The 12,670-nt window shown below is 38.5% G+C and overlaps 1 protein-coding gene across 1 annotated transcript; it reads right to left on the bottom strand.

Moving 5' to 3' along the window:
- Window positions 1–4,674: 4,674 nt before the first annotated feature.
- Window positions 4,675–11,098, bottom strand: ube2d1b (ubiquitin-conjugating enzyme E2D 1b). Its single transcript, XM_046854047.1, has 7 exons — window positions 10,903–11,098; window positions 7,660–7,723; window positions 7,527–7,558; window positions 7,312–7,389; window positions 7,118–7,223; window positions 6,435–6,528; window positions 4,675–4,805 (listed from the first exon to the last, which is right to left on the bottom strand). The coding sequence occupies exons 1-7, from the start codon at window positions 10,924–10,926 to the stop codon at window positions 4,760–4,762; spliced, it is 444 nt and encodes a 147-aa protein (XP_046710003.1). The 5' UTR covers window positions 10,927–11,098; the 3' UTR covers window positions 4,675–4,759.
- Window positions 11,099–12,670: the final 1,572 nt, after the last annotated feature.

The raw sequence follows: 12,670 nt of genomic DNA, 5'->3' as shown, positions 1-12,670 counted from the left end.
GAGGGACATGAGGTTTATCGGTAGGAGAATGCTGAGGATGGAGCCGCCAGGAAGGAGGAAAAGAGGAAGGCTAAGGGAAGGGTTTATGGATGTGGTGAGGAAGACCTAGACTTAGTTAGTTTGAAAGAGGCAGATGTAGAGGACAGGGGGGTATGAAGACAGCTGATCCGCTGTGGCAACCCCTAATGGGAGAAGCTGAAAGATTTTATATTTTATATATATATATATAATTTTTTTTTTTTTTTTTTTTTTCCGGGGTTCCGAACAAACAGATGAGCTCCTGTAGCTCAAATTGCTGAAGTGGTTAATACAGTGGTTAATAAAACAATGCTTTTGGCGAACAAAAAGGGGACCAACACCTAAATGTATATATATATATATATATATATATATATATATATATATATATATATATACAGGAGTGCAGAATTATTAGGCAAATGAGTATTTTGACCACATCATCCTCGTTATGCATGTTGTCTTACTCCAAGCTGTATAGGCTGGAAAGCCTACTACCAATTAAGCATATTAGGTGATGTGCATCTCTGTAATGAGAAGGGGTGTGGTCTAATGACATCAACACCCTATATCAGGTGTGCATAATTATTAGGCAACTTCCTTTCCTTTGGCAAAATGGGTCAAAAGAAGGACTTGACAGGCTCAGAAAAGTCAAAAATAGTGAGATATATTGCAGAGGATGCAGCAGTCTTAAAATAGCCAAGCTTCTGAAGCGTGATCATCGAACAATCAAGCGTTTCATTCAAAATAGTCGACAGGGTCGCAAGAAGCGTGTGGAAAACCAAGGCGCAAAATAACTGCCCGTGAACTGAGAAAAGTCAAGCGTGCAGCTGCCAAGATGCCACTTGCCACCAGTTTGGCCATATTTCAGAGCTGCAACATCACTGGGTGCCCAAAAGCACAAGGTGTGCAATACTCAGAGACATGGCCAAGGTAAGAAAGGCAGAAAGTCGACCACCACTGAACAAGACACACAAGCTGAAACGTCAAGACTGGGCCAAGAAATATCTCAAGACTGATTTTTCTAAGGTTTTATGGACTGATGAAATGAGAGTGAGTCTTGATGGGCCAGATGGATGGGCCCGTGGCTGGATTGGTAAAGGGCAGAGAGCTCCAGTCCGACTCAGGCGCCAGCAAGGTGGAGGTGGAGTACTGGTTTGGGCTGGTATCATCAAAGATGAGCTTGTGGGGCCTTTTCGGGTTGAGGATGGAGTCAAGCTGAACTCCCAGTCCTACTGCCAGTTTCTGGTACAGGAAGAAGTCTGCATCCTTCAAGAAAAACATGATTTTCATGCAGGACAATGCTCCATCACACACGTCCAAGTACTCCACAGCGTGGCTGGCAAGAAAGGGTATAAAAGAAGAAAATCTAATGATATGGCCTCCTTGTTCACCTGATCTGAACCCCATTGAGAACCTGTGGTCCATCATCAAATGTGCGATTTACAAGGAGGAAAACAGTACACCTCTCTGAACAGTGTCTGGGAGGCTGTGGTTGCTGCTGCACGCAATGTTGATGGTGAACAGATCAAAACACTGACAGAATCCATGGATGGCAGGCTTTTGAGTGTCCTTGCAAAGAAAGGTGGCTATATTGGTCACTGATTTGTTTTTGTTTGGTTTTGAATGTCAGAAATGTATATTTGTGAATGTTGAGATGTTATATTGGTTTCACTGGTAAAATAAATAATTGAAATGGGTATGAATTTGTTTTTGTTAAGTTGCCTAATAATTATGCACAGTAATAGTCACCTGCACACACAGATATCCCCTAAAATAGCTAAAACTAAAACTACTTCCAAAAATATTCAGCTTTGATATTAATGAGTTTTTGTGTTCATTGAGAACATGGTTGTTGTTCAAATTAAATCCTCAAATAAAATTAATCCTCAAAATACAACTTGCCTAATAATTCTGCACTCCTGTATATATATATATATATATATATATATATATATATATATATATATATATATATATATATATATATATATATATATATATATATATATATATATATATATATATATATATATAATATAAATATTATATATATATATATATATATAATATAAATATTAGCGTCAGAATGGGGAAGAAAGGCGATTTAAGTGACTTTGATCGTGGCATGGTTGTTGGTGCCAGACGGGCTGGTCTGAGTATTTCAGAAACTGTTGATCTACTGGGATTTTCACGCACAACCATCTCTAGGGTGAGAGAATGGTCAGAAAAAGAGAAAATATCCAGTGCGCAGCAGTTCTGTGAGCGCAAATGCCTTGTTAATGCCAGAGGTCAGAGGAGAATGGCCAGACTGGTTCGAGCTGATAGAAAGGCAACAGTAATTCAAATAACCACTCGTTACAACCCAGGTATGCAGAAGAGCATCTCAACACGTTGAATCTTAAGGCGGATGGGCTATAGCAGCAGCAGACCACAACGGGTGCCACTCCTGACAGCTAAGAACACAGCACAGCACAGGCTCACCAAAATTGGACAATAGAAGATTGGAAAAACGTTGCCTGATCTGATGAGTCTCGATTTCTGCTGCGACATTCAGATGGTAGGGTCAGAATTTGGCATCAACAACATGAAAGCATGGATCCATCCTGCCTTGTATCAACGGTGGTGGTGTAGTAGTAGTGGTAGTGGTAGTGGTGTGGGGGATATTTTCTTGGCACACTTTGTGCCCATTAGTACCAACTGAGCATCGTGTCTACGCCACAGACTACCTGAGTATTGTTGCTGACCATGTCCATCCCTTTATGACCACAGTGTACCCATCTTCTGATGGCCACTTCCAGGATAACGCGCCATGTCATAAAGCGCGAATTATCTCAGACTGGTTTCTTGAACATGACAATGAGTTCACTGTACTCAAATGGCCTCCACAGTCACCAGATCTCAATCCAATAGTGCACCTTTGGGATGTGGTGGAACGGGAGATTCGCATCATGGATGTGCAGCCGACAAATCTGCAGCAACTGCGTGATGCTATCATGTCAATATGGACCAAAATCTCTGAGGAATGTTTCCAGTACCTTGTTGAATCTATGCCATGAAGGATTAAGGCAGTTCTGAAGGCAAAAGTGGGTCCAACCCGGTACTAGTAAGGTGTACCTAATAAAGTGACGGTGAGAGTGTGTGTGTGTGTGTGTGTGTGTGTGTATATATATATATATATATATATATATATATATATATATATATATATATATATATATATATCACACACACACACACACACACACACATATATACACACATACCCCTAAGCCAGCCTTTGCTCAATTTTACAGTCACACTATTTGCACTTTATGTAATGGTTTTGGATCCCACACTGTTCTTTGCATCACATAATATTTTGAAATCCTGCAGGCATTAAATGTAAATTGCCTCAAATGAGTAAGCAACTGAGGAAGCGACTGCAATGGAAAATAATCTCTTATCAGTTAATGATGATTGCAGGTTATTACCCATCTTACAAACAAGTCCAAAATAGAAAATAACAAAATAATGTGACTTCCTGTGGAAAGAAATGTACAGATATGACTTTTATTTTTTTATATAACATATTTACTCAGGAATTCCATGTAAGAGATGATGAGCAAATGATTTGGGAAGTTGAACAGTCTGTACATCAAGATATCTAGTTAATTTAGATGATTCAGATTTAATTATTGGTAATCTTCAAGCTAATTAAGATAGAAATGTAATGCATTGATCCTGTTCATACACAAACGCGAAGTAAATAATAATCATACCTTCTTATATTTATTTATAGGATGAGAAGGTGGATTCAGGGTATATCCCAAGAGAAACATAGGGGGATAAGATGGGAATGCAGGATGGATAGTCGGTCCTTCGCAGTCCACAGTATTCACATCAAGAACCAGGATGTTTTCAGGGCATGGGAGGAAAACAGGAGGAAAGCTATGCAGACATGGGGTCTCCTCACAGGCAGGGTCTTGGAGCAATGCTGGTTTACATACAGTGTGAATGAAAAGAAAATCCTAAAAAAGATCAATTAAAACAGGCGCTCTCCCCACGCACCATTATTGTTTTAAAACACAATGAGAAGACAATTAAATGATGATTTGAGTCCTAACTCAAATGTAAAAAGGAACAGTAGAATTTGATGACCACCCAATAAATAAATAAAATCCATCCAACTACATCTTCAAACATTTCCTAAAAAGGTGATATACAATATAAGGTTGTACAACGGTTAATAAAAGCATCAACTGAGACATGTCATTTTAAAACAAATTTTAATGAAAAATTAAAAAAAAGAAAAGAAAAATCAAGTATAGTCAAATTTTAACTATACAATAAAAATATCTAAACAAAATGGATTTAATTGAATGAGAAACACATTGTCCTTAATTCCCCTGATCTGGGGTAACTGCAGCTGTACAATGCCATGCCAATTTTAAATAGGATCTACAATATAATGAAGAAAATGCAATTGCCAGAAGGGGAAAAATGGTGAGAGAAACACACAGGGTGAATAACCGCTTTTTCCTTTTTTTGTTTGTTTTGTGCAAAAAAAAAATTAAATAAAACAATAATGCAACCCTCTGACATACTAGTTTAGGTATTGGTCACTTAAGATGGTCAAATGTTATCAATACAATGCGTTTAGTAATATAACCTAAGTCATTTTTTTCGCTTTTTTATTTTATTTATTTTTTATGCTAGAATTTAACAGTGATCTGTGACTTAAAAAATGTCCATTAAGTCTTCACATGGCATACTTTTGGGTCCATTCTCTTGCTAGTCTGTTGTATCTGTAACAAATAAAGAACAAATGAATAATTAATTAAATAGGAAAACATTATCTCAATAACAAATACACACATTACCTGTTATGACGTGCCATAAAACAGGTTCTGCAGTCCTGGCCGTTGTGGGAGTGTGTGTGTGTGTGGTTTTTTTTTTGTTTAGATTTTTTTTTTTTCTGGGGTGGGGGTGTAGTATGCAAGCCAAGTATCGCTAAACGTCTGTGGTACAATCAATTAGAGATTCGTGCCAACAACAGAAAGCTGATTGGCTGTTGCATGTAGTCGTAATACAGCGAATTATATTTGGACCTTCAAAATAAAGAACTAAAACACCAAGGAAACAACAACAACAAAAAAAAACATTCTAAAGTGCAACAATGAGTGTTAAAGGTGGCTTTAAGTTTGACATGTTATGCATTCTGAGATGCTTTTCTACTCGCCACAATTGCACAGAGTGGTTATTTGAGTTTTTGCAGTCTTTCTGTCAGATCAAAAAGGTTCCCTGGTGGTCTAGTGGTTAGGATGCGGCGTGGGTTTGATCCCCGGTTAGGAAATCAACCCCCGCTATTAGGGTTGCACAAGCCAGTGCACTCTTAGTCCCTGTCCCAAGCCCGGATAAATAGGGAGGGTTGCGTTAGGAAGTGCATTCAACGCAAAAACGTGCCAAATCGAACATGCGGATCTTGAATACGGATGATCCGCTGTGGCGACCCCTGATGGGAGAAGCCGAAAGAAAGTTCTGTCAGCTCAAAGCAGTCTGGCTGTTCTTCATTGCCCTCTCTCGTCGACATGGCGTTTCTGCTCGCACAACTGCCGCTCACTGGACGTTTTGTTTATTGCACCATTCTGAGTAAACTCTAGAGCAGGGGTCACCAAGCTTTTTGAAACTGAGAGCTACATCTTGGGTACCGATTAATGTGAAGGGCTACCAGTTTGATACACACTTCTGAAATAAGAAATTTGCCTTTTATTATATGTTATTATTAATAATTAATTATATTCATCTATATCTAGTCATCTATGTTTTAATATAGTCTTTTCAAAGTCACATCAATGCAAGTGTGATTTAAAAAAAAAAGCAACAACATTTTTTGATGCAGCTCACTGGTATGTGGTGCTATGGTGAGCTATTTTTAGAAACGGCTCACGGGCGAATCATGTGGTGCTTGCGGGCACCATGTTCGTGACCCCTGCACTCTTGAGTCTATTGCGTGAGTTTATCCGGCACCAACAATTATGCCTCGGACAAAATCGCAGAAATCGTGTTCTGGTGGCCAGACAACTGGCTGATCATAGACTTAAATAGGTAAAGAGGCTTTTTACTTGTCACATGTACATTACAGCACAGTGACATTCTTCTTCCCATATCCCAGCGATGTTAGGAAGCTGGGGTCAGTGCACAGTGCCAGCCATGATACAGCACCCCTGAAGCTTTGAGAGTTTGGGGTCTTGCTGAATGAGTGGCAGCTTGGTCATACAGGGGCTTGATCCCTAAACCTTATTATCAGTAACCCAGAGCCTTAAACACAGAACCACCACTGCCCCACACGTTGCATGATCTTCTTGAGGCTAATTTATATATTACAAACAACAAACAGAAATAAGGTGCATTAGATGTCACAGTAATAAACTTACTTTTCTTTGTCTGTTTTGTAGATGTGCGCTATGTCTGGGACTAAGGGGTCGTCAGGGTTTGGGTCACAGAGCAAGGAGCATATGGACAACAGAACTGTACAAAAAAACCAAAACAAACAACAACAAAAAAAGTGAATGCAATTCATGATATTCTTAGATTTGACACACATAAGGGAACTCATCGATCAATTGATTTGTCAACTATCGTCATTTACGTTCAATTCATTACTGGACGGCGTGCTTTTTGTCCATTTATAGTTCCATTTTATGTTCTGAAATGTCTCTGAGACAAGCTAGCTCAGGTGATCACTTACATTATATTTTTAGTTTATTATAGCAACTTTAACCAACTGTTTACTCAGCAACTTTTGTTTTGGTTTTTCCCCAAAGCTTCAAATACGTGTCTGTTTACAGAAAACCATTAAATATCAGTAATAAAAGGTTCATCGAGTACAATTTTTCTTCTTCGATTATGCAAAATATGCACCATACACTTTTCCGTGTATAAACAGTTATTATAAAACGCGTACCAGAAAGATCAGAAAAAAAAAAATCTTCTATAATAAACACCAATTCATGAATCGACATGTTTGGACCCGCCAGGTTGAAGAATTCGACGATGTTGCGTTGTAACTAATATATTGAATGAGTGAGTGACGTTATTTCTAAGTAAAAGTCTGTACCTTTTGAGACCGTTAGAGCTGGAGACCACTGTGACCTCAAGATGTCCAAGCAAATACTTCCATTACTGTTTATGTTTGGGTGATAAATTTTTGTCGTAAATGCTACCTGTGAAAAGCAGAAATGGTAAAAAAACACACATTAAACCGAATCACTAGAGAATGGAGAAAGGCAGGCTAGGGTTATAACTAATTACCTTCGGAGGCTTGAACGGATAGTCTGTGGGAAAGTGGATAGTAAGGAAGAACACCCCTCCTTGGTACGGACTATCGGTCTGTTGAAAAAAACAAAAAAATAAAAAAGAAGGAAAGGTCATAGCATCTTGGCTTTGCTTTGCAGCAGTATTTGTAAGATCTTTGTTTTATTTTTTAGCAAAAATCCAACGCAGTTTCAAAGAAGAAAAATACTTACAGGTCCCATTATTGTTGCCTGCCAGTGAAACACTGCAAAGCACAGAAGATTGCGACGTTAACTCAAAGTCGGACGTCTGAAACCCACCGATATCGTGTTATTTAATAAACAAACGGTAGATCTATAGACTTACAGTCGTCTCCAACAGGTCCAGCTGAGCACTGTGCAGGAGGATCCCTTTGCAAGTCTTGGAGCTCCTGTAGGACACACAAAAAATGATGATTAGAGCGAATCTGGAAAGCAACATTTTCAATAAACGAAAACCAAAAAGAGCAAACTGATGGACCGAATTCTGTACGAGATCATCAGGTGTTTATTCTGAATATAAGATAGAGGTCATACTGACCACGCAACGATTGCGTAATCCTATCTTTTGTGTAGCAGGTGTTTAAGTATCAAATAAAGTACAACATCTCGAGTTGTTGTTGCTAATTGCTTTTCTAATTGCAGTGTCGGATATTTGTCAGGGCTTCAGTGCTGTGACTGTGCGGGACAAATGTGGTAAAAAAATATATATATATATATTGTTACATAATCTGTTGTTGCAGATTATGCTTTAATCTGCACTTGTAAAAACATCCAGGAATGCAGGAAGTTTGTGTAGTGAAAGTACAGTGAAAACCATAAATCTAAACCAGGGGTCACCAAGATGGTGCACCAGGTTGCCCGCAAGGACCACACGAGTAGCCCGCGGGCCTTTTCTAAAAATAGCTGTTTCCTACTTTGTTAAATCATTGTTGATAATTATTGTGAGAAATCATTAACATGATCAGTGTCTTCACATGGATGAATATCATTAATTAATAATAATAACAACATATAAAAAAAGGTCAATTGAGCAAATTTGTTATTTCAGATCAAACTGAAAACTGTGTGAATCAAACTGGTAGCTCTTCACATTAATCGATACCCAAGAAGAAGCTCTCAGGTTCAAAAAGGTTGGGGACCCCTGATCTAAACCAACACGAGACCATTAGAACAAAAAACGATGTCCCTCCTTCACTCTTATAAAAACCACTGCTTTCCTAGGAAGGTTTTTCACTAGGTTTTAAACGAGCTGTGGGAATTTTGAGTTCATTCATCCACCATCTAGTTCATCCCATGTGTGTTTAATGGGGCTGAGGTTCCTCCAGTCCAACCTTGTCAAATCCTGTCTTCCACACGCACATTTTTGCACACGGAGACACACAAAAACACCAAGGACAACTTTGTGGTAAGAACATGTACGAGATGTGTTCCTTTTGTTTATAAGCAACAAACTAGGTAAAATTTCGGATAAAGTTCTGTTTACAGACGAGTCCGAATTTGACCTTTTTTGGCTCTAACAGAAAAACATACACTATATTTCCAAAAGTATTGGGTCACCTGACCTTTCCTGCTATATGTGGTTCTTTTCCAAACTGCTACCACAAAGCTGGAGGCACTCAATTGTACAGGACGTCTTTAGAACCACTATAATAAAATGTTGCGTTCATTTGAACTTGGAAACCCAAACCTGTTCCAGCATGGCAATACCCCTGTGCACAAAGTGAGCTCCTTGAAGATCTGGTTCACATGCTTTGGAGAGGAAGATCTTGCTGCTATCGAGCTCTGATCTCATCCCTACTGAACACTGAATTGGAATGCTGACTGCACCCCCAGGTCTCCTCACCTTCATCAGTACCTGCCTTTAGGAATACACTTATGGCTGATAAACACAAATATCCATAGGTACACTCCAAAATCTAGTGGAACATCTGTCCAGAAGAGTGAAGGGAATCATAAGAGCAAATTGGGACTAAATGTGGAATGCGATGCTCAAAAAAAAAAAAATCATATACTGTACTTATGATTAGGTGACCCAATACTTTTGGAACCAACTTCATCACACAATAAGACAACGACCCAAATTATACATCCAAGTTCTCGAAGCATTAGAAACAGTCTGAACTGGATCGCAAGGTCAGAAAGAAATCTCCAACTAGTGAAGAACATCTTTGGCAGGTTTTACAAGATGCAAAGTGTTTCAGCTGAACGTTTGGAGGAACTGTCTGAATGCCAAGAGTGTGTAAAGCTGTTTTTCATACTAAAGGAGGAGTGTTTACCGAAGTGTTACATCTGTAAATGTATATATTTGACTTAGTTTGTTGCAAAGAAACGAAATAAAACTTGCATGTACCCCGCCAAAAAATCCATAAAATTCTAGAAGTTTCCAAACTTTTCACAGGCTCTGAAAAGCTCAGGTGTAGTCGTGCCTACATACGGGACATACCATCAGAGTACTCATTAATGAATGACAGTTATTGCTCTTGTCCGCAAGTTGCGGTTTACCAAGTTGAGGTGTACCATGTTGCGTGGCAACCTCTGACGTCACATCCTGAGCAAAAACAGCGGCACTTCCACATTCCTGCAATGCCGGAAGTTGTTTACAAGTGAAAAAAATGAACAATAAATGCACCAGGGCATTCAGCATTCAGTGTAGTCCAGAGCTAGAACACTCCTGAACTGTGTAGTCTCACAATGAAAACCACAACACATGAGGGCTGAGAGGGAAAAGTGACAGCTAGGCACATAAACCAAACAAACAAACAAACCAAGCAAACAAACAGGTAAATAAGAAAACAAATCGAGGTTACACCAATGTCATGGATTAAAATAGTACGTGGTGATATTTTTCCAAACACGTGGATATATTTCTAAAACAACGACATGAGAAATGCCCCCGTCTGGAAAAAAAACGGGTGTAAAAACAAACAAACAAACAAAAACAAACAAACGTATAAATAAGATACTAATCTAAACAACACAAATGTCATGGCAATTGGTAGGTCACCAAATAATCGGTTGAGTGTTCTTATTTTGTGCCAAGAACCTGGATAGATTCCGAAAAACAACGACGCGTTAAACGAACCCCTCAAGCAAGCAAACAAACAAACAAATGACGTCAGGCCCGAGTAGTGCTGAGTAGCTCGAGCCCATCCGACAACTGACGGAGGAGCGAGAAAAATAAACTGAAAGTGTGACACTGATCTAATTAGAGCTCAGGGGCGGAGAGGACAAAGGAAAAACTGAATAGATAAAGAAAGAAATAAAGAAATAAAGAAAAAAAGAACGAGAGAAAGAAAGAATCTAGGAAACTGACTAAACAGCCTAGCATTAGCTAATCCCCGGCACAACCGCTGAGACCCTGCTGCTCCTCATCCACCGACTCTGAGACAGAGAGAGGAAAATAAACAAGAAAACAAACAAACAAACAAACAAACAAACACACACACACACACACACACACACACACACACACACACACACAGACACACAGACAGACAGACGGATAGATACAACTTCACCCTTGGATGTGTTGTAACTGTCAGATGCCTCCGCGACATCCACCGCTTACCTTCTGTATTCTTTTTAACGCCATAGCACCGGGATGTGTGTGTATGTGTATGCGTGTGTTTGTAAAAGTGTGTGTATTTGTGTGTCCTGGTTGATCTCTGTAGTAGCGCAATCGGAGCTCCGAGTTTCCCTGAGACCAGCTGCTGTATCTGCTACGACCGAGACTCGAGCAATTGTTACTTCCGGGATCCAGGGGGTGAACTCCAAAACGCCTTGACGCACCCTGTATAGGTGCACTAATTCCTTACAGGTACCAGGGCGTATAGGGAACCTATCTAGTGCACTTGTTTAATAGGGCGCGGTTTAGGGTTGCACGGAAGACGTAAGCTAGCGTCAAAGTAAAAGTATGCACGTGAGTTTTTTTAAAAATAAATGCAAAAATAAATGACGAAACTGTTACATAAAACACAATAAATTTACTTAAAACAAAATCTTATTTATTATCTATTTATTTGTATATTTTATCTATCTATCTATCTATCTATCTATCTATCTATCTATCTATCTATCTATCTATCTATCTATCTGTTTTATTTATTTATTTGTTTACTTATGTCTGTTTATTGATTTGTTTGTATGTGCTCATTAATTTATTATCTACTTATTGGTTTGTTTGTTTATTTTGTATTGATGTATTTAATTATGTATTTATATATGACTTTATTTGTGTCTATCTATCTATCTATCTATCTATCTATCTATCTATCTATCTATCTATCTATCTATCTATCTATCTATCTATCTATCTTATTAAAGATAAAACTGGGAAAGTAAATAGTATGGATAATTATCGGTCTGTAGCCTTGGCCAGTTTTGTATCCAAAGTTTTTGAGAGAATTTTAATACACAGGAAAAATAATAAACTGATAAAAAGGAAATTTTAGATTTGTATATTAGCAAAAATTCCACAATTTGTGTGTGTTTTATTGATTCATCTAAAGCCTTTGATCGTGTGAATCAAGAAAAAATGATTTGATCAGCTACACGACAGAGGGGTGCCTACATTTTTAGAGAGTATTCTGGCTTTTTGGTATGTTCATCAGTTAGTGTATGTAAAATGGGGTAATCATGTGTCTGCTCCATTTAATGTAGGTAATGCACATGTTAGACAGGGAAGTATTTTGTCTCCAGTTCATTTTAATATTTATATGAATGACTTATCAAAGATGCTAAATAGTTGTGAAACACGTTGTATGGTTGGTCAAACCGTTATCAACCATATGATGTATGCGGATGATTTGGTGATTTTTGTCCATACGGTGCAGGACTTCAACAGCTATTGAGGGTTTTGTTCTCAGTAGTGCTCAGAGTTTGACATTAAATATAATGTAAAGAAGCGTAATATTATGATTATCAGGAGTAGGGACTCATTTCACTTTTCAGACTTTTCTCTCTGGTATTGTCCGTAAAGTATGTGATGACAAATATTTAGGACATTATATAACTGATGACTTGTCTGATGATCGGGACATCTTCAGACAGTGTCATGTGAAGTCATGTGATTTATGCACAAGCAAATATGTTGGTTTGGAAATTTAGTATGTGTTTATAATCTGTGAAGACTGTAGTGCATAGAGCATACTGTACACCTGTGTATACTGCCCATTTATAGCAGCGTTACAGAAGAAGCAGCTTGCAGAAACTTAACGTAGCATATAATGATGAAATGAGAAGGTGCCATGATGGAGTATCCACGGTGGAGTCATCCATTGTGTCAACCATGGCATTGAGTAAAAGACAGGAGGTGGAGCTGGAGGTAGCAGAGCTGA

Source organism: Silurus meridionalis, chromosome 7, assembly GCF_014805685.1.
Source record: "Silurus meridionalis isolate SWU-2019-XX chromosome 7, ASM1480568v1, whole genome shotgun sequence".
Classification (NCBI taxonomy): Eukaryota; Metazoa; Chordata; class Actinopteri; order Siluriformes; family Siluridae; genus Silurus; species Silurus meridionalis.
This window is presented reverse-complemented; position numbering and strand designations above follow the sequence as displayed.

Coding starts and splice junctions, on each gene's coding strand:
- ube2d1b (XM_046854047.1), bottom strand. CDS start 10,926: ATGGCGTTAAAAAGAATACAGAAG. Junction 7,724..10,902: donor CGTTAAAAAGAATACAGAAG/GTAAGCGGTGGA, acceptor TGTGTCCTACAG/GAGCTCCAAGACTTGCAAAG. Junction 7,390..7,526: donor AGGCAACAATAATGGGACCT/GTAAGTATTTTT, acceptor TTTTTTCAACAG/ACCGATAGTCCGTACCAAGG.